We start from the raw sequence: 27114 nt of genomic DNA on the forward strand, positions 1-27114 counted from the left end.
ACTTGTGACATAACGCGAGAAGCCGTAACCAGGGAATAGGTTGATGCAATCTTTGGTTCATGGAGGGGTGGGATAGCCAAAGCTAGTTGGTGGGTGAAGGGTGGTTTGGGACCCACGGTGGTTGCAAACACAGTGGCATACGCTATCCTCAGAGAGGGTGCCACATTAGGGTGCCAGGAGCGAGTGTGTCGGAGTGAGTGTATGCACTCGCCAACTGATACCCGTGGCAAAGTGAATGTGCGGGAGTGAGTGCAGGTGAATGCGAAGGCACTATAGTGGTGCTGCTGGTCACGTTTATCCTGTCCTGGGCACTTCTTAAAGTTGGCATTCAGGAGCGGCATCTTTGCAATGGCGAAGGAGCTTCGCACCCCCAGGCTGAACCAACAGCAGAAAAATAAAATGATAGTTGACTATTGTTTTATTTTTCTACTGATGGCTCAGCCAGCGTGTGAAGAGAGGGGGTGGTGGTGGGGCTGGGCCACGAGAGGTGGGAGAGGGGACAGGAAGGAGGAGAGAGTGCACCTAAGTGCGCATGTGTGTTTGGCCGGTCATCTCAGGCCGGCCAATCACACATGCATATTTAGGTTTCTCCAGATGGGCTGGAGAAACTGCACAGACCTCAGGGCTTTGTCTGAGCGGCAGTCTGAGGCACTCACACCAATCCTGGTGCTGCTTTCATGCTAGCTTTAGGTGAAAGCAGCGCCAGGATTGCTGGGGAGCCTGTCCTGGGGTCCCAGTGAATGCTGGGACACGACATCGATGGAAGAGGAGCGGCAAATGAGGCTGCGACGTCCGTAAAGTGAGTTTAATTTATTTCATTTGTTTCTCTCCTCCATGTCCATCTACTCCCCCTTCCCCCCACCCCTCCCATGGTGATCTGCGGCAGCTGCCGCTGTTGACATTACATACTAATGCAGCTTTGGCCGTGGTGCTACGCGAAAGTGTTGTAAACCTTGTATGTACATTTTGCTGTTAGTGGTAGGGACCGGGGTGCACCCTGAATTTGTGTGTTACACTGATTGTGAGGAATTCTAGGGTGGGTCTTCTGCTGACCACATTTGGCACCTTATGTGGGTACAGGGGGGAAATGTACCATTCTCCTCGTTTGTACATACAGTAGTTGGTGTTTAACAGAGCTGGAATTCATATTGTGACTTCAATTGATAACTGGGGCATAGGCCCAGAGTTACATTATAATCATACTGTGTTGACAATGTGTGTTTTTAATACAATCTTTTTATAAATACACTGCGGGTGAAGCCTTTTTTGTGCTGCGCATTGTGGTTGTGGCAGTGAAGTGCTGTGTCTTTGCTTTACACATTGCCTCTGTGATAAGCCTGGCTGCTCTGTGCTAAGCTACCCAAGGATGAGCACAGGTTATAAAGCGAGTGTAATCACCCACCCTTAACGGGAGTGGTGGGTTCTGCTGGTTAGGGTATTCCCTCAGCCAACCAAAATGTGCTCCTCCCAAAGGAGGAAACAAGAGATAATTTGGCCCTGATTTATACTTTTTGGTGCAAAACTGCACTAATGCAGTTTTGCACCAAAAAGTTTAGCACCGGCTTGTACCATTTCTGTGCAGCAGCTGGGCACCATATTTATAGAATGGTGCAAGCCGGTGCAAAGGGTAGGCTAGTGTAAAAAAAGAATGACGTTAGTCGGGTGGGGCTGGCGGTATGGAAGAAGGGGGTTTTGCACCAAAAAATGACGTTAGGCAGGTTAGAGAAAAAAAAAAAGACTCTAACCTGCCTAGTGTCATTTTCTGATGCAAAACCATCCATACCAAATGACTCCTGTCTTAGAAAAGACAGGAGTCATGCTCACCACCCCAATGGTCAGCACAGGGGACCCAGTGCCATGTAGGGGGCCCATTTAAAAAATACTTACCTCTACTTATCTATACTTACCTGGGATGGGGTCCCCCATCCTCTGCCATCCATCTGGTGTGGGTGGGGGTGTCCCTGGCACCTGGGGAGGGCACCTTTGGGCTTATTCCATGGAGTTCCACCATGAAAATAGGCCCACAGGTCCCCTAACTCCTGCCCTGACCCAGGCGTTAAAAAATGCAAGCTTTGCACCATTTTTTGACCCCTTCTCCCCCCCGTGCGTGATTTTTCCACGGGAGGATAAATAAGGATTTAAGGCCTTAGAGTAATTTTGCATCTCATTGACGCAAGGTAGTTTTCCATAGGCAAAAAATGACTTTAACTCCAATATTCTGATGCTCAACATGTCTAGTGCCAAATATAATATAGAGTTAAGTTTGTGCCGGATTTGTGTAAAACAAATGATGTAAATCCGGTGCAAAAAGAGTATAAATAAGCCCCTAAGTGTCCAATTAGGCCTGATGTTTTTCAGCAGACCTCTCAGCTCTTTTACTGTTTCTGACAATTGTTGTTCCTGACAATAGGGAAAGTGTTTCTTTTTCCCCCAATGGCAGGCCAACCATCTCTTTGCCGTCAGTAGTGCAATAGAAACATGTTGGCGTACCTTCTGTGATGCATTGATGGTGCATCCCATTAGGGCCAGTTTGGGTGAAGGTGAAACTGTCTTGCCAATCATTGCGGAGAGTGCCTGCAATATCTGGGCCCAGTAGTTGGCTATAGATGGGTGCAGCCAAGCACCATGGATAAAGTCTGCCTCAGCTGCACCACAGTGGGCTCATCTGGAATCTGTCCATAGCCCTCATGCATACAGTTTAAGTTGAGTGCAGTACATGTAGTGGAGGAATTTGAAATGTATGAGCTGGAGTGGTCATTGGGGTCCAGGGCCCTTAGTCTGCGTGCAACAAAAGGTCCATTCCTTAGAGGTCACAGTTTCTCCTACATCCAGCTTCAATGCTTCCCTTGCAACCAGTGTTACTAATGGGGCCATAGCCTTTGCTGTTACATATAATCTAGTGAGCATATGCTTGCAAGGCCCTGCCATCAGCATGGCTGTCAATGCCTGGCATTCACGGGCAGTCCGTGGGAAGGTGGGGTAGTGCTCTTTGCATGGTGTTTGACTCTGTAAATAAAGAAATGTGTCTGGAACTGAGGTCCCCTCCCAGTCTGTCACTGCAGAGGTGGGCAGAAATATACCATCCGGCAACAGATAACCCACTGACTTAACCTCCCAAGTAGACCATCTGGCTAATGTATTCACGCCATGGGTGCATAATAACAGAGGGAAGTGTATAGGCGCCTGATGTGGTGAATATGGTGGAGCACAGCCATACCACTTACGCAGGCCTTCCTATGCTACCTGCATGTTAGCCACTGTGTGGATTTCAACATGCATGCATTTTGGCACCTGCTCATGAATGTGATGAGCAGGCCTGGGACGGCTATGTCGTGCTAAATGGTGAGGTGTGCCAGACATTTGACTCAGCCCACTGTTTTTCAAAAAAATGTCTTTATTAATTTAATTGGCTTTTCTAATTGGCATATTTTAATATAGCTTTCGTTTGCTTTTATCATTTAAGTGCATTTACATTTTATGTAAGTAGTCTTTAATATTCATATTTTAGGCCAGCTTTTATGACTTTATCCTAGTTTGACTAAAGTCTTCCACGGCCAAGGGGAGTGGTGGTAAAGCACAACAGGACCCGTGTAGAGCCTCCATTTTAGATTGCATATTTTAACTCAGCCTTTCTTTCTGATGATGACTTCTTACTCAGTTTTTCACTCATGTGACAATGTACTGAGAAAACACTGTACATTCAGCCTATTCATTGTAAGCGTTGCTGCCATGTAGTCTGTACATTCCATCCAAGGCACACAGACCACAATGCCCTCATATTATGATTGTCCATTGGAGGCAGCTCCTTACTTGCAGACGTATAATCGTATCATCTCTGCACCTCTGACACTGGCTGTATGAATGGTGCTTTTATTATAAAAACTGCCTCTGTCCTACATTCTGCAGAGGAGCACTTCTGTTGGGATTATCCTGAAAGGCTGTGCACTGTGACCGAGATGCAGCCCTGCTGACTCTGACCTCCATCCTGCAAGGGACGATAGCCAGCACTACACTAGATTGGTTTCCTGGCTTCCCGGTACATCTTACCCATGTATGAGGGATAAGGCTATCCTAATTGATCTGGCAGAGGGTACTCCCACTATGCTCTTGATAGTGTAGTTAGTGACAGATAGAAGTGTACCAACACAGTAACATTATCATAGATGAACTGTTTATCTTTTTCACCATTTTCATAATGCTGGTTACCAGGCTTTGTTTCAGTTGCCTAATAATGGCATCTCATGCTTCTTATACAAGAATATGATTGTTGCAATAAATGTTTGAAAATAAATTTTTGTATCATTCTTGTGTCTCATTTTAGGTACGCTGAGTGATAGTGAAAGGGTAGATCTCTTTCTATGATTTTCTTGAGAATCTGAGTGGTCATGTTAGAGGTTGCAAATACCATCTGGTACCCTGGTAAGCTTCGGGTTCAGGTGTGGCACTGTGAGCTAGTTAGGAATTGTGTCAACATTTCCTGATGGTATAGACAGACTGAATCCCTTTATCCTGACGTCTATGCAGATCTTATACAAAGTCCTACTTAATTCATAGGAACCATATAACAGACTGTGCTCTCATCTAACATGTATGACCTCCAGGGAACCGTGCCCTGCACTACTTGATCCTGGCCTCAGTTGCATGACTGGGCCTGTAACCCACTGGAGTTATTGTGGCCCCCTTGTGCAGTGGGATATGTATTCTGTAACATGCCTTTTCTCCATGCTGCTGTACCTGCACCAGATGGGGTAGTTGACTCACTGAGTGCCTTGCTGGCCCCTCTGTCCCATACCCTGGGTTGCTTGTTCCTATCCAGTTGCTGTTATAAGCCAGTACTATGCCACTGCTTACCCCTCATGATGCACCCTCCAGCATTCTGGCTCCCTGCAGTGTGTCCACCCTGTGGAAGATGCAATGCTCCATGCCATTGTGGTAGCCCTGGCCAGATATTTCCATGGTGGCTACAAACATCTGGTACCTCACCCATATTCTTTTCCCTGTGTCCCAGTTTCCTGTGCTGGGTGCCTCGGCCAAGCGCTACTGCTTTCTGGCCTTCTTAACTGCTGTGTCATCCTTTTATGGAACCTGTTGTGCTTCACAGCTTGTCCCTGCTGCTGATGGGTTATCTTGGTGGCAGGTCCTGTCTGATGAACCAGTTCTTGTCATGCTGCTCCACTTCCACCTTTGCCTGCTGAATGAGAGCTTGCATTGTGTCACTTTCCTGCAAACCTGTGGGTTCCATTGCTGACTTTCCTCCTGCTCCTTTGGGGCTGCGTTGTCTGTGTGCTGTCTGTCGATTGCCCTCCTCCCGCTTCTGGGCCTTCTCCTCTCTGCAGTTGCTTGATCCTCATAGTCAGCTGCTGCTTGTATCACGTTGTGTGCCACTCCCTGCACCTCTTGTGTCTTCCCCGCATCGTTACTCCAGCCACTCTCTCCCCACGGTCGGCCTCTGCGTAGATTCAGCATTTTGGACAGCTCCCCGCCCCTTCTGTTTGCTTCACTGCCTGGTGCTTCACAAGCTGCTGCCTGGTGAAGCGGAGCCTCCGGCTCACTGCTATTTTGCATTGGCCTTTGCATGATTCTGTAAAAGTCTACACTGATCAGGCTCGGACCTTTGCATGGTTTGCTGAAGCATTCCAGTAAAGTGTAGCCACACCCTGAAATTAGCACATCAAAGTGAAGATTTTAGAAAGATGTAGATGTGGGTAAGCTGGATATGTCTGTATCAGTTTCGCCAAGGACTTCCCAGATTCTTTTCACAAGAAGACCCATGCAACTGCTATTACTGCCTACCTGCAGATTTTTCTTTATCGCATGTTCTGGCTTCCACTCCCTTGCATTGAGAGAGAAAAAGTATATAAACGTATCATCAAAATGCATGGATTCTAGCATTGCATGCTCCAATTGATCAGGGGCAAAGCTTTGGTCCATTGAAAAATAACTCGCCCTGCTTATTTTGAATGCTTGCTGGCTTTTTTGCATTATACGCACGTGAGAATTCTATGCACTACCCCAAGTGTTTGTATTTTGTTTTACTGGGCATTTCTGTCTTAAACAAGGGAAATAGCTAAATAAGAAACAACATGCGTGTGTGTGTGTAAGGTGGCAAATGCCATCTAAAGCATCTCTTTGTTTAAGTCTTGACAAACAATCAGGTTGCTTAGACATCCCAGATTTCCCTGAACAGTCCGGGTTTTTCTGGGTCTGTCCTGGCGTCCCGACATTTTTCAATGTGCTTAACACATTTCATGATTTTTTAGACAGCTGGGTGAGCAAACATGTTTACATTTCCATCGACCCTCTCTCTTTTGCATTGCACTGTAGACAAAACGTCACTTGCTGTACGGCATGTTTTAAAAAGGGGCTAATAGGTGCCTAGGGAGATATTGGCTCACCTGTAGACTTGATCACAGCACTGAGGGGAGGAGTTATTTAATGGTATTTAATGGTATATAATTTTTCAGTGGTTCTCTGTGTTTTTTTGTGAAAGTCGGGAAAATGAGTACTATTTTTTTTGTTTCTGTGAATAAGCAATGCAAATGATTTCAATTAGGGACCCTATGCGAAGCAGTCCACCGAGCAAACAAGGGTACGAGGCTCATTTACTTGCTTGTATTAGGTTCCATAGCACGTATGCCACACCACTGCCTCCATCACCTCCCTTCTTCCTTAGGATGCTGAAAGCTTTCTGAAAAGAAACAGAGTGCAAAACCTTCGAAACCCTGTTTTTTTTAAAACAAAAATCCTATCTGTCTCATAGGTCTGTGCCAGGGCAGTCCTTCTAAATCAGTGGGTACTGTCAGTTTCCAACAATGTCCTGGAGAGCTACATGTATACCAGATTTTAATGGTATCTGCATAAAATAATTGCATACAATCAATTTAAATGGAGATTATTTACTTAGTCAATATTTATCCTAAAAATATGCTATAGATCTGGCCCTCTCGCCCTTAGTTGAACACCTCTGTTTCTGCATCCATGTTATGTGACAATATTTAGTCATGTTTCTGTGTGTACAGTGTGTCCTGGCTTTTTTTGTGACAATTTGGTTTCCCATTAGACAAGAGGATTAATACAAAATTCAAAGTAAGGCACATCATATACAGAGTTCCTCTAACTGTAGCAAGATACACAGTCATCAAGAATCAGAAGACACTTGTAACAGGATAAGCCAACCATACTTCTTTAAACCAGCATGTGATGAAAGGCCATAAGGAATGGAAGATGCTTGGAGCAGGCAATACCCACTGAGGGCTTCTCACACACACCCAGTACTCTAGTACTTGTGAGATCCAAAGTGTGAGGCATTGACATCTACTTCATGGATAGCAAGGGCAACACTGACTGATCCAATGCTTGTCATGGCAGTAGGGGCACCACTCTGTCAGCTGATTGCTCCTAACATGGCCAGCAAATCAGAGAGAAAGGAATCTTCTCTCTTCTCCAATAGCAAACGATGCCCCAGTAGGGTGTTTTGACATTCTTTAGACAGAGTCAGCACAGGTCCAATTCCTTTCTTTAGGTTGGTAGAACATATTTTCTCCCTGCCAGCTCTGACCATTTGGTCAGCATGGTGCTGGAGACATTCTTTGCAGTGCTCAAATAAAGTCCCAGTGTTCAGCATGGTGTCATGACACTCTGTCACAAATAATGTAAAGGCAATTATTTAATTATGTTACTCTGCCAGCAACAACCTAAAGCTAATCATGGTGTAACGGGACTCTACCGGAATCAACCTAAAGGTAATCATGGTGTGATGGCAGTCTAACACAAACAATATAAACACAAGCATGGAGTTATGGCACTCTGCCACACACAAAACAAATGCAAGCACAGAGAAATGGCACCCTGAGAGCCAGAAACAGCCTAGAGGCAAACATGGAGTAATGGCAGTTGTCAGAAAGAACCAACGGCAAAAACTGAGTTATGACAGTCTGCCAGGAACAAATTTGCCTCAAGCACGGAGGTCAGGAGGTGAATGAGAAATACAAATGTCTTGAAATGTTGCTTTTTATCTAGTTACATTAGCTGGGAGTTTAAAGACAAAGGTCAAATATCAGGTTATTGTTGTAGCTTATCGAAAATACCAATACAACTCGTTAAGTGAAATACGAGTTTATTAGTTAAGAGACAGCTCCACGCAGTCTTCCCTCACCAGCCAGCCATTTCAACTGACTCGCTGTAGGAATTTCACCCGGAACCTCGTCCCAGGTTCTAACACTAACTTTCCTGCATTACATTCTTTAAAGGAAAGTAACACTTATACCACGTACGAGATAACACATCTTCCTCCATTGAAACAAAAATAAAAAAAACAAATAAGAAAACACAATACAATACAATTAAAACAATAATAAAACAGAGTGAAGTTAATAGATACAAGCATTTACTAATATATATTTACACATTTGATTACGTAACAAAATCTCTCAAATACTCCAGAATCTTGTGGTTCCTTTGGATCCTTTTCAGTTCCACAACTACACTCCTTTCTCCCTCAGTCACGCTCTCCTTTCCACACATATTTGGATTTTCTCTACCAGCATTTTTATGAAGAAACGACTTGTCATCCATTAACATGTAGCTGCTGCACCCATTCTCTTCTTTAACATCTACCGAATTTTCACCACCATACCATGCCACTGTTCTCAAGTTCCGCTTCTGACCATTTTCCAATACAATGAAACACTGATGCACCTCCTTTACTCTAAATGAGCCTCGAAATTTCCTTCAATTCTCTGACTATTTATTTGCCTTAATCTTAAAAATGTCTCCTTTCTAAATTTTGCTAAACGTATTCGTGCTACTAACCATGGTAGTTCCACCACTACCACTGTCTTGAATTTCCTTGTACAAATCCAAGCCAATATCTAACAAATTCCTCATCCATGCTGGGAAAATTAATTCAAAAGGAACCTTCCCCGTAACACCATTCCTAGTTGTAAGGTACGCCCAAACAAGATGCAACACTGTAGATTTAATATTCTTACCATTTGTCTCAGCCATCTGAATTGCCTCCTTTACTAAACGATTGGCCCTTTCAACCATACCATTGGATTGTGGGTTGTATAGACTGGTCCGAGAATGCTTGATGCCTGTTTTTTCAAAAAAATAAATAATCTCTGCAGATACTAACTGCACCCCATTATCCATTATAATTCTAGTAGGATAACCCTCTTCCTTGAAAATTTCTTCCAAGACTTTTAGTGTAGATCCAGTGGTAATTTCCCTAAGGAACCTCACTACAAGCCATGTAGAATGACCATCCATCAAAACTAGGGCAAACCTTAGTTCCGCACCCAAATGCGCTAGTGGACCAATAAAGTCTAAACACACACCATGCCGTACCTTACGAGGGTCTTCAATGACACCACAACTCATTTGATTCCCAACCTTTAATCTTTTCTCACTGTTTTTACACATGCTACATCTCTCAACCCATTCTTCTACATCACCATCCATGCCTGGCCACTACAAATCCTCCCTCAACCTCCTTTTTGTTAACGTTTATCCCAAATTCCATTCATGCGTCAACTTGAACAAAGTTAAGTGCAAACATGTGGGGGGAATAAATGTATCTCCTCTCATCAATACTTAATTCCCAACAATCGATAATTCCTCCAGCACTTTTAAATAAGGGTGTGCTGGCGCACTCACAGAACTGTCCCTTTTTCCACCACACATCACTAAAATTGTCACTTCCATTAAAGTAACATCTTCCTTCATCATTACTCTGGAAATTGCACCTCGCACATGTTCATAAATATCTTCAATACTCGCAACTGCATCCTCTCTCTCCGATCTTTCCAAATTTGCTCTATCCATTTTTGACCATTCAACCGGCATACAAGACAAACAATCTGCTTGAATATTGCACCACCCTGGAATATATTCTAAGACATACGTATATTCTTCTGAATGTGAAACTAACCTAGCTAACCTTGCAGGCCCCTTTCCTACACCACCAGGTGCGAAAACCATAACCAATGGCTTGTGATCTGTATGTAACACGATGGTCATACTCCAAATACATGTACGAAAATATTCCAATGCCCAGGCAGCAGCCAAAGCCTCTCTCTCGATAACCGAGTAATTCCGTTCACTAGGGGTGAGAGACCTTGCTGCAAACGCAACCATCCTCTCCCTTCCTTTATGATATTGTGCCAAAACCGCTCCTAGACCTACAGCATATGCATCCACTGTAATGATAGTCCTGAACTTCACATCAAATGGAACTAAAACTTTGGCATTATACCATCCCTCCTTGATAGTATTGAAACACAACACCTGTTCCCCACCCCAGACAAAACCATTTTTCTATTTTAGCAATTTTCTCAAACTTTCTGTTTCGTCTGCAAAATTTATGATGAATTTTGAGTAATATTCTATAAGACCCATAAATGACCTCTAGTGATCCTTGTTATTTGGTGAAGGAGCATCTTTGATGGCTTTTAACAGCTCTTTCTTTGGTTTTACACCCTCCTTAGAGAGAGTATAACCTAGGTACTCAATCTCCTCAACCAAAAACTTACATTTTTGTTTTCTGAGAGTTAACCTTGCCACGATTAGCTTGTCTAATATCTGTTTCAATGCAACATTATGACTTTCAACAATTTCTCCGAACACTAGGATATCATCTTGAAAAACATAACATTGTTCACATTTTTGAAAATGTTAGCTAGCATCCTCTGAAACACCTAAAAGGCATTCTATTAAACTGGAATATACCTTCCGAAGTTATGAAGGCTTTGAGTTTCTTTGATTCATGGTGTAATATGATCTGGTGATATGGGCTTCTAGGATCCAGTTTATGGAAAAAATGCCCCCCACTTAAGTAATAACACCATCTCATTGATGTTTGGTAACCCAAAGGTGTTGGTTATTATATTGTGATTCACACTGCGCAAGTCCACACAAAATCTCAAATTTCCATTTGACTTTTTCATGATAACAACTGGAGAAACCCACTCGGAGTTTTGCATTAGCTCAATAATCCCTTTGGAGATCATATCATCAATCATTTTTTTCACTTCCCCTCTACCCTCTACTGGTATCTTCCTCAATGCATGTTGCACAGGCACAGCATGTTCAATACGATTTTGTGCACATAACCTTTCATCTCTCCAATGTTCTACGGCAAAAACATTTATTGCACCTTCAATGATGTCTTCAATGGACATTTCCTCCACCACCATGATTTGGTTAGGAGTTCCAGGGTTGATAACAATGCGAAGGTCATACTGGTGCTGCCAACCTAAGATTGGAGGTCCGGATTCCGCTACATACACTTTGCCTTTCACAAACATGTCCTGAAATTCTATTTTTGCCACTATTTATCCAATAATGTCGATCTGTTCCCCTTCGTAACCGCCTTGATTTATGTCCTTGGGCAATAGGTTAACCTCAGACTATTCACGCTTCAACATACTCTTGAGTGATATAGTATACAAGGATCCTGAATCCACCATGAGTTGCACAACTTTGTCTTTGATTACAAAATTTCCCTTAGGTCTGACCACTCTTCCAGTATTCGTTTGTGAGTCTTCCATACACAAAATTCTGTCTTCTTCGTAACCCTCAAGACTTCCAACAATCTGTTGATCCCGTACTATTGCCACCTTCGATTGAAATTAAGCTCTGCGTACTCTCGCAAAATGTCCTTTGCATCCACATTTCCTGCTTTCTTTTCCTAAGGCAATGCAACCCTTGAAACCCGCATTGTGAGAACTACTGCCACATCTGAAACATGCTTTAGCATTGGACTTGTAATTGCACATTGATTTACTGTGATTAGTGAAAGGTGCACATTCAGAAGGCTCTTTCTTTTTTTTTTACAAAAGTGACATCACTATTACATACTTCTTTTCTCCCCATTTCTTTCATGTAAAATTCTGATTGCTCCACCATCTTAGAAATTTCTATGGCTTCTTTAAGTGATGGGTTCTTTGTTACCCATAACATTTCCTGTATTTTTTTGCTCTTGCATTGGACAATAAGTTGGTCCCTTATCAGTTCTTCAGTCAGACCACCAAACTGACATTTAGTGGATGGTTGCCTCAATTTGGAAACAAAATCATCAATAGACTCTTCCATCTTTTGTGGGTGTGTGGAAAACTTGTATCTGTACATTACTACACTAGTGTACTACTTTTTTTTAAATCTCACTTTTGCTTCCAAAAACACATCTTCAATTTGAGTTCCATCCTCATTATTAATAACTGGTAAATATTTGAACACATGTTGTCCGTCTTTGCCAAATACATTCATTAAAATCACTCTTTTCCGTGTAGGTCTGAAGCTTTGACCATCTAGTGCTTTGAGATCATTTTCAAACAGGTCAATCCACTCTTCCCACTCAATGTCTGGAGGACCAACATCTTGTAAAAACACAGGTGGTGAAATTATAGTTGAATTATTCATGTTGTTTATTTATTTAAATAATGTTAAAATTTGGAAGAACAAATTATATTTATGCTTGTAAATATGCAGAGCAAATTGTATTTATCCTTGTAAATGTGCAGTAAATTAGAGTGAATTAATTATATTTGTATAGTTCTTTCACAGTTTCTATAAACTGAACTGTAGTCCTTTTCCTCTCTTGATTGCTTAGGTAGTCCGTTTCCTCTGTTGATTGCTCGGGCACAGACTGCTCAAGTAGGAGAACGAGTCGGATTCCACACAAAGGGGGTCATTCTGACCCTGGCGGTAAAATCCGCCAGGGCCAATGACCGCGGGAGCACCGCCAACAGGCTGGCGGTGCTCCCTTGGGCATTCTGACCGCGGCGGTACAGCCGCGGTCAGAAACGGAAAACCGGCGGTGTACCGCCGGTTTTCCGCTGCCCTGGGGAATCCTCCATGGCGGCGCGGATTCCGACCCCCATACCGCCATCCTGTTCCTGGTGGTTTTGGCCGCCAGGAAGAGAATGGCGGTATGGGGTGTCGTGGGGCCCCTGGGGGCCCCTGCAGTGCCCATGCCAAAGGCATGGGCACTGCAGGGGCCCCTGTAACAGGGCCCCACAAAGATTTTCAGTGTCTGCCATGCAGACACTGAAAATCGCGACGGGTGCAACTGCACCCATCGCACCCCTTCCACTCCGCCTGCTCCATTCGAAGCCGGCATCCTCATGGAAGGGTGTTTCCCGCTGGGCTGGCGGGCGGCATTCTGGCGGTCGCCCGCCAGCCCAGCGGGAAACCCAGAATACCCGCGGCGGTCTATTGACCGCGCAGCGGTATTCTGGCGGGCCCAGCCAGGCCGGCGGCTACCGCCGCCGGCCGGGGTCAGAATGACCCCCAAACCACTTTAAGGTAACTATGAAAAATCTAATAATAGAATAATAGCGCGTGTTGCCATAGCGCTCAATGCCGCATGATAGATTAAGCTGTATCACGCATTGTCATGGTTGCGCGTTTAACATGACACAAGAGAAAGACTCGTTGGACAGCACGCGCTGTTTCAAACAAGATGCGTTTGACTCATTTCTCAGATAACCGCTGATGAAGAAAAATAAATGTATGGTATCCTTACTTGTGCCAATGGTCTGATGTGAAACATTCCATCGTATCAATATTAAATGTTCCAGACTCTTAAACTTGCATTGAACATGCATGCCTCAGTTCTTGGAGCGCAAGCTGTCTCCCAAATGTTGTAGCTTATCGAAGATGCTGATACAACTCGTTAAGTGAAATACTGTTTTATTAGTTAAGAGATAGCTCCATGCAGTCCTCCCTCACCAGCCAGCCATTTCAACTGACTTGGTGTAGGAATTCAACCTGGAACCTCGTCCCAAGTTCTAACACTAACATTCCTGCATTACATTCTTTAAAGGAAAGTAACACTTACATCACATATGATATAACAGTTATGTCTTCAGTCAAATTGCTTATTATTCTTTTAACAGTGAGACTGGCATTTATTTTTCTTTCTCTGACTGCAAAGTTAATGGATTTTGTAAATTCAACTATGTGACAATCTTAGTGGGGCTTAAGGAGTGTGAAAGGAAAGGCTGTAGGATGTCAGTTTTTTTTTCTAACACACCACAACATTTAAATACTTGTAAATGAACTGCTCATGTTATTCAAAACCAGCAGTTATGAAACTGTAAACACACTTTTTTGTAGTTCTAAAGTATGCTGAAAACAAAGACTTTAATATGATCAAAACAAATTAAAACACTTAGGGGGTTATTACAACTTTGGAGGATGTGTTAATCCGTCCAAAATGTGACGGATATACCACCAGCCGTATTACGAGTTCCATAGGATATAATGGACTCGTAATACGGCTGGTGGTATATCCTTCACTTTACCGTCACTTTTGGGATGGATTAACACCTCCTCCAAAGTTGTAATAACCCCTTTTGTTTGGTGATGCTCAAAAGATAAACATTGTTGAAACTCGCTTTCCAACCCACATTATTGTTTGTGTGCTGCATAATTTGATCAATAAACCCGTATGTCTGTGCAAATTTAGTGTTTCAACAGAAAATGTACCGTCTGTAAATAAATGTGTGCTACTGCACCATTCCTTAGTAATATATTTGTGACAGTGTGTTCCAAAACTCCCTACCGGCTACATGCCACACCCTTAGCACTGTTATGCTGAATGGATGTGGCTCATTTGATACACTTCTTTTACAGTGCTGCTTAGATTTCCACAGTCACTTTGTCCTTAGTGATTGAGGGCAGGCACTCTCCGGCACTGAATCCGTATTTACATGATACATTAGAAAGGCATAAGGGCATTTTTACGTTATAAATAATTCTATATTCCAACATTACACTGTTCTTATCTGAGTCAGCCATGAACCAATCCTCTGTTTCCCACTCCACGGTCAATAGAATGCAGAGGCAGTTTCTTTGTAAGGCGTTGGGGCTCCGTCCCTGTAGCTGTTCCCTTGTTAATTATTTTTTTACTTATTAAATGCAGCCTACCTGCTGCTGTAATTGTTGGTCCTTCAAAAAGCTTCTGACCCTTGCACTGCGTGAGGGTCAGGCAGTCACAGCCCTGACAGGCACTTACTGCGCATGTGCCATGTTGCAGAGTTTTCAGGGCTTGTGTGATTTCCGCCCCTGCTTCTGTGGCCTGACCGAGCGTAGGGCCACTCCTCCCGTGTAATGTGCATCACCCTCTCTGACTGACTAGGCTTGGGCGCTTCATACTGCAGCCCGTGATTTCCAAAACAGAGCGTTAGTCAGCGAGGGTTTGTCACAGAGTGGGGTAGGTCAGCCAGCCTCCCTCAACCCACCCCACTCTGTGATGAGTTGGGAACAGCAGGCCAGGGTTGGAGGCAGAAGGGTTGCAACATGCGGGCAACTTCGAGGAGCACTTTGGATGGGAAGAGAAAGATGTGTGTGTGAATTTCAGACACACAGGTAGCCCAGGAGTTTTATTGTTCAAGCTCTGCCCTATTCCCTCCAACGCATTTGTCTCTGCTTGTTTGTTCCACATGAGCACTAAAGGAGTAAAAGGTTTGCATTCATCCTCGGGATCGGATTGGGTCCAGCGTGGCCAGGTAATATTGTAGTGTAGCCTTTTTTTATGTAGCTTTCTGCGCGTTTGCTTAAAGTATTAGGCCTCTGTGCACTTTGCCCTAGATGCATTTTATTCAGCCTCGCACTGTTATTTTACAATAACCAGTTTCACGGTCTTGTTTTATTTTCTTCTATCACACTGTTTAGTTTACCTCAGCACTGGAGTTCTCAAACAATACATTCTTGCTCGCTCTGTGCTTCTGTCAAGGATACAGTCTGGTACATTGCTGATAGACGTGGTAGAAGTTTAGTCTTTAGGGTTCGTAGAAAGTACACATTCTTACGTAGGGACGTTTCTTAGAACACCGGCGTGTTAGTTATAAAAACACTTCCTAGTCATGGTACACGTAAGAGGGAGATGACTGCCCTGTTGCAGATGCTGATCCTGATCAAAGGTCTTTGATCAGGTATGAGGGTTGATGTCCTCCCGGGGGAACCTGAAAGGCAGGCTTAGAGCTTAACATGCTGTGTTCAAAATAGAACTTATAAGAGAGAACGTAATCTAGTAGCACTATGATAGCGTTATTCTTATGTTTCACTCTCCTCGTTACTATTCTACTATTCTACGGTGTTGTATGGTTCTGGTTATTGCGGCTCACACCTTGTTATCTAAAATGCAGTCGTTTTATTAAACCAATCTTTAAAACTCAAACTGCCTTTGTCATTTATATATGAGACCACACTGTGTATGAGAGAACTGGTTGGGATCTGAGTGACCACGACTTCCCTGGGAAGCCCTAAGATGTCATGCGCTCGGCTGCCCAATTGTCTCTTCCCTTTGGGAGGGATGAGGCACTGCTAGTTAGCCGGAGCTCAACCCAGATTTGCGGTGACAAGGGTCCTTCGCCGTGGGTCAGACCGTGGGTCAGACTTAGTCCCCCACACTGTGAACGATCCTGCCACCCAAAAATCCAGTAGTCTCATTAGGATAATGAGAGCCTACGTGACATTATGACACCATGAAACAAAGTTACTTAGCTTATTTCACAGTGCGCCCTTTCCCTTTATTATCACATTTAAGATTACTTAAAATAGATCAGGATGTGGCTATAGTATACTAAAACCTCTCTTCTACACATTTTAATGAATTTTAATGTTGCCCTTTCTATAATTACAACCTTAGTAGTGTGTAGGGGACACATAAAAACAGACTTGCCTCTAGGTTCGCTAATGGCATGGAAGTAAGTGCAATGGGAGGAAAGGCATGAATATCTCTAAGTTCATGCTTAGCAACTATCACTTCAACTAAATGTCACTCAATGCGGTGATACAACCTTTGAAATCCAGTTTTTGAATTGAAGGATTTACCTGCCAGTTATGTTCATTGTTCAGCTAAAGATATGGTTGTTGAAGCGAAGCCAGACCCTTGGCTCGCAAATTGGTTTCAACTTTCAGGAATAATGAGTGAGACTGTAAGTGTCATTAGAGGAGAAAGCCTCTGAGAGGTCCTCTCCTGGGTGGATCAGCTTGGAACACGTTCTCCATACGCTGGGAATAAGGCACAGTGAGTAGCCCAACAATGCGAGAGGTGGGCACTAGGTCCACCATAAGCTACTTGTGTGAGTCTGTTTGGGATGGCCAGGCCACTCAGGATGGATTGGCTTAGGGTCTTTCACAAAATGTGTTTCAGACTTTGAGGAAGAGCTCTGAGTGGACCAGTGTACTGGGTTGCGACTTTAATGCCTTACTCTCAAGGGTAGGATCGGGTACTGAACAGCATCGCAGCAGTTCATCTGTGCAGGGGTGTAGCTTCGGGGGGAGGTGGGGGTTGGGGTGTTACACTCCCATAATAAATGTATTTCCTGATGAATAGTTGGGTACAGGTGCTTTGAGTCTGGTATGGTGAGGTGTCTGTCAGATTTTACCTGAGATTTTTGCATACACACAGACATGGTCCTGTTTTGAAAGTCCTCAAAAATGTTGGTTATTTTACGAAATATTGTGTTTTCTCTCATTAAATACTCCTACTAATCGGTGCTCCCTGCGTGGCGTATAATGTATTTTAGCATTATATGCCAGTGTGATTGTTGGGAAATCTGAAGCTCACACCCCTCCAATTCTTCTGACCAGGCTATGCCCCTGCATGTGTGGGTGCTTGTCCAAGATCTTGCAGTTATTTCTATGAGGCGGGAGAGGGAGAGAGAGGATTCCTTTTACCAACCACAGATCCATAGATCGTACACTGTCTATCCCACTAGAATGTTCTTTATGCCCCGGGAACAGGGGAAGGGCTTCAGAAACCATGAATTAGAGTAAATGGGTGTCTCAACATGAAAAGTTCCCCTATCCTATGTGACATGTGTTGAGGCCACTGTAATGTGTACCAATATGCATTTCCTGTGTGGATGTGTATATTGAGCGACAATGCAACTGGTGCTAATTCGTATTTCACCCAATGATGGTGCTTGGTTCATAGGGAAGTGCGTGTCCTCATTGGATGGACAGGGCGTTAATGGAGGCTAAGCGTAGCATACTAGAGGCCAGATTTACAAGGCCCTTGCGCCTCCTAGCGGCAAAATGTTTGCTGCAAATGTGACGCTAACGGGCTACTACCATACCGCTATATTTACAAGGTGGCGAAACTGGGTTTGCGCCCCGTGTAACCCCTTTGCGCCACATCATGTATAATATATGCATGATGTATGCAAAGGGGGCCTTCCCTTGTTAGAGGGTTGCTAAAGACGGCGCAATGGAATCTGCAAGATTCCATTGCGCAATTTCTACTGTCATTTTTAAGGCCTGCTGAAAGCAGGTGTTAAAATGAGACTCCCATTGATTTCAATGGTCCTCTTAACACTATACTGAATTAGCATAATTTTTTTAACGCTAATCCAGTATAGCATTACAATAGCATAAAAAATTACGCTGTTGCTCCTAACATGCGCCATGGTGCCTCATGCGCCTCATCCTCTGAGCCACCCCCTCCGCCTGGGACGACTCCTGGTGGCCCACCGCACTAGGAACCCCACCGACACCGTCCGACCACGCTCGCAACCTGGGCTTCATCCTCGACTCCTCCCTCTCCTTGTCTAAACAGGTCAACGCAGTTTCCTCCTCCTGCTACAACACACTTCGCATGCTCCGCAGAATCTACAAGTGGATCCTGACAGAAACAAGAACAGTGACACAGGCCCTCGTTAGCAGCAGGCTGGACTACGGCAACGCACTCTACACAGGCATCCCAGCAAAAGACCTACTACGCCTCCAACGCATCCAAAACGCCTCCGCCCAGCTGATCCTCAACGTCAACGCCACAGCCACATCTCCCACCACCTGAGAAACCTTCACTGGCTCCCGTGGACAAAAGGATCACTTTCAAGCTTCTTACCCATGCTCACAAAGTGCTCCACGACACCGGACCAGGCTACCTAAACAACAGACTCAGCTTCTACACCCCCACCCGTCAGCTCCGCTCCACTAACCTCTCCCTCGCCGTCGTCCCCCGCATCCGAAGAAAGACCGCCGGCGGAAGATCCTTCTCATACCTCGCCGCCAAAACCTGGAACACCCTCCCCACCAACCTGCGACAGACTCAAGACCTACTCCCCTTAAGAAGACTCCTCAAGACCTGTCTCTTCGACCAGTAACAACAGCTTCCCCCCCCCCCCAGCGCCCTGAAACCCTCACGGGTACGTAGTGCGCTTTATAAATCCAATGATTGATTGATTGATTGATTGGTGCGACGTATTGGAAATATGGCGCGACCATGGTGGCGTTCAGTTGCCGAAAGAAAGTACTGTTCCCCATATCGAGGCTGGCAACAGTTGAGGCATTGGCATTGCCACAGGTGGGATTGACATGGGAGACCAAGGGCCAGATGTAGGTAGGTTTCATTTTGTGAGTTGCAAATTGTGAGTACTAGCGACTTGCAATTTGCAACTCGCAAAATGAAATGCAGAAAGGTGTCTCAGACACCTTCTGCGACTCGCTATGGGGTCGAAGACCCACCTCATGAATATTAATGAGGTGGGTCGCAGTTTGCGACCCCATAGCGAGTCTAGGCACTCACAGGGATGGTGGCATGCTGGAGACAGCAGACCACCATGTCTGTGACTGCTTTTAAATAAAGCAGTTTTTTTTTTCTTTTTGCAGCCCGTTTTCCTTAAAGGAAAACGAGCTGCAAAAAGAAAAAATACTGAAACCATTTAGTTTCGGTTTTTTCAGAGTAGGCAGTGGTCCATAGGACCACTGCCTGCTCTGAAAAATACTTTTTTGTGGCATTCACAAAGGGGAAGGGGTCCCATGGAGACCCCTTCCCTTTTGCAAATGAGTTACCATCCACCTCAAGTGGATGGTAACTGCGAGTTGGTTTGCGACCGCTTTCGCGGTCACAAAGCAACTCAACATCGCGATGCGGTCGCAAATAGGAAGGGAACACCCCTTCCTATTTGCGAGTCGGAATCACATTTTGCGAGTCGGTACCGACTCGCAAAATGTGACTCTGCATAGCGTAAGGCCTTTTGCGCCTCACAAACTGCGTTTTTCGCCGTTTGAGAGGCGCAAAAGGCTTCCTACATCTGGCCCCAAGTCTTTTCAGTACTTGGACATGCGAATATCCCACTCCCCTCAGCTTCAAAGCAAATTGAAGATGGGAAGAATAAAGGATGGTCTCCGTGCCTCTGTTCAGTTCTGGATTACCCTACCATTATCGGTAATGGGTAGAATAGCACTCAGTAAAATGGTATTGCTCCCACAGTGTCTATATGTCATGCAAAATTCCTTCTGTGAATTGCCTTCTTCGCTGTTTCAGCAGATTGATAAACTACTGTGATCTTGAATTTGGGCAGGCAGAAGATGCAGAGTCCGCCTAGAGGTTTTGAAGTTAGACTTAGCTGACTGGGGCTGGCGGACCTCCTTTTATATTATATGGCGAGTTTATTACAGTATGCAGCCATGTGGTGTAATGACACCCCCAATTGGGAAAAAGAGTTACTAGCAGGTTCTATATATACATCCAGGTTGCCAGGCCTGCTCATGAGTGGAGCTGGACTACCGTGGGATAGCCCCTTTTTGGTGTTACAGGTGGCGAAGATGTGGGAGAGAGCTGTCACATGTGTATTGCAGAGAGCACCATATGCGCGCCTTCTCCCGCTCTGGTGGATTCGCCCTTTTGTTAGGGCCTTCGAGTTACTGGATTTTTCTAGATGGCGAGCAGGTGGATCTAACAATGCATGGGATTTATATAAAAATGGCACATTTGTCACGCGAGAAGAAGCTGAGAAGCTCCTTGGCATAGACCAGGGCCAATTTCTACAATACGCCAATCTCCTGCAGAGAGCTCGGGAGATCTAGACCTCTTTACCTGCAGAACGGACTGAATCTCACCTTGCGACGGCTATTATAGACCCAGGATGTGATTGTGGACTTCTTTCTGGCAGCTATTAGGCCCTCAATAGAGATAGACAGATCAATATCACTAGGATAAGGGATAAGTGGGAGGCAGACCTGGGATCTCTGCTTACGGACGGGGAGTGGAATAGGGCCTATGCATTAGTGCATGAGGGGACTAGCAATGCCAAGTTTAAACTAACACATTTTTACTATCTGCATAGAGTATACCTGACACTGCAACTCCTGCATAGGCTGTTCCCGTTGCGCTCTGATGGCTGTGCTCAGTGTAGCATGTCCCCTGCCAATTTCAAGCATGTAACATGGACATGCAATTCTATTATACCATTTTGGCACCAAATAATGCCAACGCTAACAGGGGTAACAGCTATGAAACTACAGGTAATGATGAAACATTGTTTACTGGGCCTCCTCCCACTCCCTAAAAAAGGGTGCAAAATGGCATTTAAGTTCATGCAGCTGGGGCTTGTTTTAGCTAAGAGGCGCATTGCGATTCGATGGGCGAGTCCAGTCCCTCTGGTACAGGAAACATGGCTGAATGACCTCCTTGAGTGGGCCACTGCACAGGAGGGTCACCTTCGTAAGGCGAGAAAGGATGAGCATGCAGAACGCAACCTTGAATTCTGGCATGGCATGCTTGAAAGTCTGCACCGGGAGTCTATGAGAGAGCACGGAGACCCCTCAACGGATGATCACTAAATAGCGGGATGAGGGCACTGTCATACCCTATTGGGCGGTGGAGTGGTAGCGTGTGATAAATAGTTGTGTGTGTCTGGGTGATAATGCACCCTCCTGCCTCCCCTGTAGACTTCATTGCATAATCTGGGTCTCCTCCTGCCACTGTTCACTCAGTTTATGTGGTCACAGCCTGGGGTTGGCTACCTATTTAGGGACTGTCACCTAGATGGTGTGGACTGGTCTGGTATTGCGCGGCAGCGGTTCTTTCTCCCCGTTTAAATCTAGTAAAATATATTACAGTATTGCAATTTAGTTGTAAGAAATTGAATATGCTATGCAATGTATTGACGTGAGCTAGATAGCCCAGAACTAAAATTTGCCACTGTTTTATGTAGAAACTTCAAAAATTTGCATAAGTATAATTGCATTACCTGACCATATAGTTCATAGATAATACTCCGAACAAGCCTGAAAATGATTAAATTGCTTAGTGCAATGTTATAATGTTTGGGGCACAATACGGTGTTGGGTTTGAGTTTAAGGCTCTACATATGGTGCAAATGTATGTACAATGTGATACTTGCATAAATACAATTGGAGAGAAAAAATATGGCCCTAGGTCCACAGATTACAGGACGCTTTAGACTGGGGTATTTGGAAGCCTACACTTCTCATGGGACTCTAATTGGTCAGGAAAACAGCAACAAAACACTTACCTCAAACACTTTAAGCGTGCGCGATAAGGATGAGGTTTTTCCCCCGCTAAGGGTGAAGAGCAGGTTAACAATGGCCTTTCCGTTCTTCTCTTCAAACACAAGTGTCTCCAAAGGGTCCCCAGATTCTGCCATGGCTGCTGCCGCAGCTGCAGCAGCCTCACGTTCTTTCCGGGCATCCTCTATGAGGCTCTGCTTCCGGCCCCTGAACCTCGGAGACTGGAAGGAAACAACGGACAAGATAGTGAGATGAGGTATCACTGCAGCACTGAGCACTCACTTCCCGGCTCTGTCATTCCTCCATATCAAACACTCCAGGACTCACAAAAAGGGGCCATCCAGTTAATGATTTGACCATGTACCTTAAAACCCAAACAGACATCATCAATCAAAGAAACATTGTAGAATGCGTTTAGAGATGCAGGACTGAGAGAAGAAGATTTGGCCTTTTCGAAGGACTGGATGGCCACTTTGAGGTCACACCCCAGTGTGCGCTGCCCTCTGAATGAACGCTAATTATTCATAAAGTAGGTAACACCTTTGTGCATTAAACCCACCAGCATCCATACTGTGTGAAAAATTGTGTTACTTCCGTGGTAGGCTCATTTTTCTAGCTCACAGACAGATCTGGATTGCACAAACTGGCCCCCTTCTGGTGGCATTCGTGGTAAAAGAGCAACACATAGGCAATTTTACCTTTCACAAACAAAGGTTAGAAGTGGCAGAGGAAGGTGGTCTGTGTTGAGCTCGCTGGGTTCCACCGCATCCACTCAAGTGAATACAGTATGTCGACAAAAGGTGCACAGTCACAATTAAGGCCACCCCATTTATACTCTTTATTGTGGGGATACTGCCAGCCTGTCATGTGTCAGAGGACTGCAGCAATGTGGCAGCGTGAGGGAGTGCATGTGGCACTCTTCTTCTAAACATAGAATGTGGTGGCCAGCCCCACTTATGCAGTGTTTATTGCTAGAATGTTGCGACCTCAGCACTCCATGCATATCCTGTCTGTGCTGAAATGAGCAGTAGAAATCGTAAGGTAGTAACTCACCACACATGGATGGTTCCTACCACCACTATTAAAATTCCCCTTTCCCCTTGTGATCTGAAGGAGGGTGGGCTCTCCGGGTCGGAAACCAAGGGTATACTACTCTTTAGAGTTCAGTGGGTGTGGTGTCTCCTACAGTCTCACTTCAATGATGAAGGTTTCAGGTAAGGTACTCTTTATCGAGGCACCTCAGCCACTGTCAACTGTCTCATGTCTCTTTCACCCATGTCCCATCTCATTCCATCCCCTATATTCCACAGAAGTAAACATGACTACAAAGTCACCTTAAATGACACACTTCTCCTCTCTACACATTTTGTTCACCCATAACAATAATAACATCATACTTAAAAACAAACATCAAATATAAACTGAAAGTAGGTTACACATGAAGATAACAACACATATGAATAGGTAAATAACAAAAATCAATAAGAACATGGTTACAGTCTAAAATGCATGTCAGAAATGGGGTTTCTGGTTGGTTAGGGTATGAACCTAAGCCAGGCAGAACCCATCACTCTAGTCAGAGGAAGTAATTTACACACCAAAGATAACCTGTGCTCAGCCACAGGTAGCTTGGCACAGAGCAGTCAGGCTTAATCCCAGAGATCATGTGTAAAGGGTTTGTGCAACACACTCACATCAGTGACACAGTAAATACACCACAAAAGAGACTTCACACAGGATTATAAAAAATAAAAGGTCTTACATTGTAAATATAGATCATGGAGCAAAACATCATAAATCATAGATACTGTGCATAATATGCAGCTGCTGAAATGTAGCACTTGCTATCCTGATAATGCCAAAAGTCCAAATGCTGCACATTATGACATAACTTAGATAGTACTCATGATCATAGACAATGCAAGGTAAAAACATTATATCATACCGTACTGTATGTAAGTCCCATGCGTTTAGAGAAAAGCATATCTACAATGCCGTAACATTGTTAATCATATAAAGCAATCAATATTGCAGGAATTATGCAGTAGCCATCATTCTGTATGAGGTAAAGGCCAAAACGACAAACATCAGAGATTGCTTTATAAGTAGGTAGGCTCGCAAGTTGCAAAACACCATGACTGGAATAGTCGTTGCATGGGATCGGGTGACTGACCAATCGTATTACGCAATCATGGAGTGCAGGATCCCTGCAGTCCTACGGGATGCGCTATGGTGGAACCAGTGAGCCCTATTGAACAAATGGTCCTCCAAGCATAAATTGATAGGCTGTAGGAACTCCCTGCGTGCTGTCCTACATGACATGCTGTGCTGGAATCATCCTTCCTGAAATACAGAAAAACCTGGGATCACTCAATTAAGAAGCATCCACTAGTTCCGGTCTGCGGTAAGTGCCTCGTGCAAGTTGCAGCTTATCCACAAGGGGGGGGCAAAAAGGCTCAGACATGTCCTCAGGGCCCAACCTTCCACTCTCTCATAGCAGAAAAGAAAAAGGTAAAGGGTCGTCTTTGGTTAGAACGGTCCCCGCATCCCTGGGGACCCACTCTGCCAGCAAGCAGTGGAACACCAGCTGGACTCCTGAGGTGACGTCCTCCTACCTATCAGGGTCATGGAGCCACATTGTGCCATACCGGGGTGGCACTGCAGGTATTCCTCAGCATGGATAAGAGGCAGGCTGCTGCTGGGGGAAGCCACAAACATGTCCTTTCAGTGTGGCATCTTACTCTCAGTGTATGTCTTCAAGATGGAGGGTCCATGCAAGGGGGGTTTCCTCCTGGCGGTGATGCGGCGCCCAGCAGGACAAAGGTGGCTTCCTTGCAGTGTTGGTTCCAGGCAGGTTGCCCGTCACAACTCCCTCGTCAGGGGAGACACCAAGGGGAGCACTCACTACCACTTCATGCTGGGGGAAAGCCAGTGAAAGCACTCACATTGCACTGGTATAAAAGAAAAAGATAAAGGTGAAAAATGAAGCGCTCACTATGCTGAGCTCCTTGGGTGGCACTCGGGGGGGGCACAACAGGGGCAGGCAGGCCAGCTCAGCTAAATGGGTGGCAGTTCCTCTTTGTAGACCTAGTAGTGCCAATGAAGTCAGAGTCAGGGGGCAGCTGGCAGCAGGGCCACAAGCAGAAAATCAATCCAGTGAGTCCTTTATGCCACTCAGCAGATGGCAGGTGGCAGGACAACAATGTGCAGCTCAGCAATCCTTCTGACAGAGGTTCAGTCCTAATTCCAAAAGTGCTCTAAAATCATGGGGTTAGAGCCCCTGTATTTATACTCAAAAATGTCTTTGAGAAAAAAGAGGGACTTCAAAGGAACCCTTTCAAGTGTAACACAAACCCTTTCAACCCAGCCCTGGCTTCAGACATCCGTCGGGAATAATCAGCCTATTGTGTGAGGGCAAGGCACAACCTTTCAACTTGTAAGGTGTGAATGTCCCTCTCTCTCCTGAGCCTAGGATGACTTTTAGTATGTAGATGGAAGCAGATGCCTCTTCTTCTGTCACACCCAGCCCCTGCTGTATTGTGGCTGTCTGGAATGTATGCACCAAGTGTAGCTGTCACTCTGCTCTAGAAGTGGATTGAAGTCAGGCTGTAAAAAAACGCTAGAGTTACAAGCACAGCAAAATGCCCACATTCTAAAAGTGGCATTTCTAAAATAGTAATGTAAAATCCAATTACACCTGCTAGCAGGATTTCTCACTACCATTCCAAACATACCAAGCATGCCCATGCTACTCCTTCCAGAGCAGAAATGGCCACTTAAAATGTATAAGGGAATTCCCAATGCTAAGCTGTGAGAGAAGCAGCGCTCACAGTAGTGAAAAATGAAATAGACTGTTTGTCACAACATGTAAAACATATCAGTACATGTCCTACCATTTATACACACAGCACCCTGTCTATAGGGCTATCTAGGGCCGACCTTAGGTGTAGTAAAAAGGGGAGTTTAGGCCCTGGCAAGAACTTTGAATTGTCAGCTCATTGTGGCAGTTAACTGCACATTCAGGCACTGCAGTAACAGGCCTGAGACAAGTTTGAAAGGCTACTTCAGTGGGTGGCCAATCAACACTGCAGGCCCACTAGTAGCATTTATTTTTATGGGGACCTTGTTATACGGTATACCACTTTACAAGGGACATCAGGTAAATTAAATATGCCAAACAGGTGTAAGCCAATCATACCAAGTTTTAGAGGGAAGAGAGCAAATACACTTTAGCACTGATTAGCAGTGGTGAAGTGCCAGAGTCCTAAATCCAACAAAAAGAGGGCCTGAAAAATAGAAGGAGAAAGTAAAAAAAGCTTGGGAATAACCCTGCAGAAAGGGCCATTTCTAACATTGCAAATATTATATGCCTAACAATTCTTGCATGACAAAATCTTTCAAATGCAGGTTTCGTTTTACCTATAGATAAGGAAATGGTTTGAGGAAGTCAAAATGATCTCTTCAGTGTTTGGCAAAGGAAACTTGTCAACTATAACTTCCTTGTTGAGTGTCCGTAAATCACCACAAAGATGAGTACCCCCCCCATTCCCTTTGAGAGCCACAACTATAGGAGGCAACCATTCCATGGCTTCAAGTGGTTTGATGACTATAAAAGTGCACCATTTCTCCAATTCCTTTGTCACTACCTCCTGTATGTTAAAGGGAAATCGTCTCACCTTAGCAATCATGGTAATGGCATTTTTCTTCAGCCTTATTTTATGCTTGTATCTTTTGAGCTTGTCTAACTTGTTTTCAAAGAGACTTTGGAATTTAGCAACTTGTTATCAGATAACAATACTTCCTTACCTTGAACTTGTGGATTTTTGTTGAGATTCAAACTGACCC

At 44.6% G+C, this 27114-nt stretch overlaps 1 protein-coding gene across 2 annotated transcripts in view; it reads right to left on the minus strand.

Moving 5' to 3' along the window:
- Window positions 1-27114, minus strand: part of TH (tyrosine hydroxylase) — a 225892-nt gene that overhangs the window by 107624 nt on the left and 91154 nt on the right. For both annotated transcript variants that reach the window (XM_069223184.1, XM_069223185.1), the window contains exon 2: window positions 22275-22490. In XM_069223184.1, coding sequence (XP_069079285.1) covers window positions 22275-22490 — 216 coding nt within the window. The remainder of the gene's footprint in view (window positions 1-22274; window positions 22491-27114) is intronic.

This window comes from Pleurodeles waltl, chromosome 3_1, assembly GCF_031143425.1.
Source record: "Pleurodeles waltl isolate 20211129_DDA chromosome 3_1, aPleWal1.hap1.20221129, whole genome shotgun sequence".
Lineage (NCBI taxonomy): Eukaryota > Metazoa > Chordata > Amphibia > Caudata > Salamandridae > Pleurodeles > Pleurodeles waltl.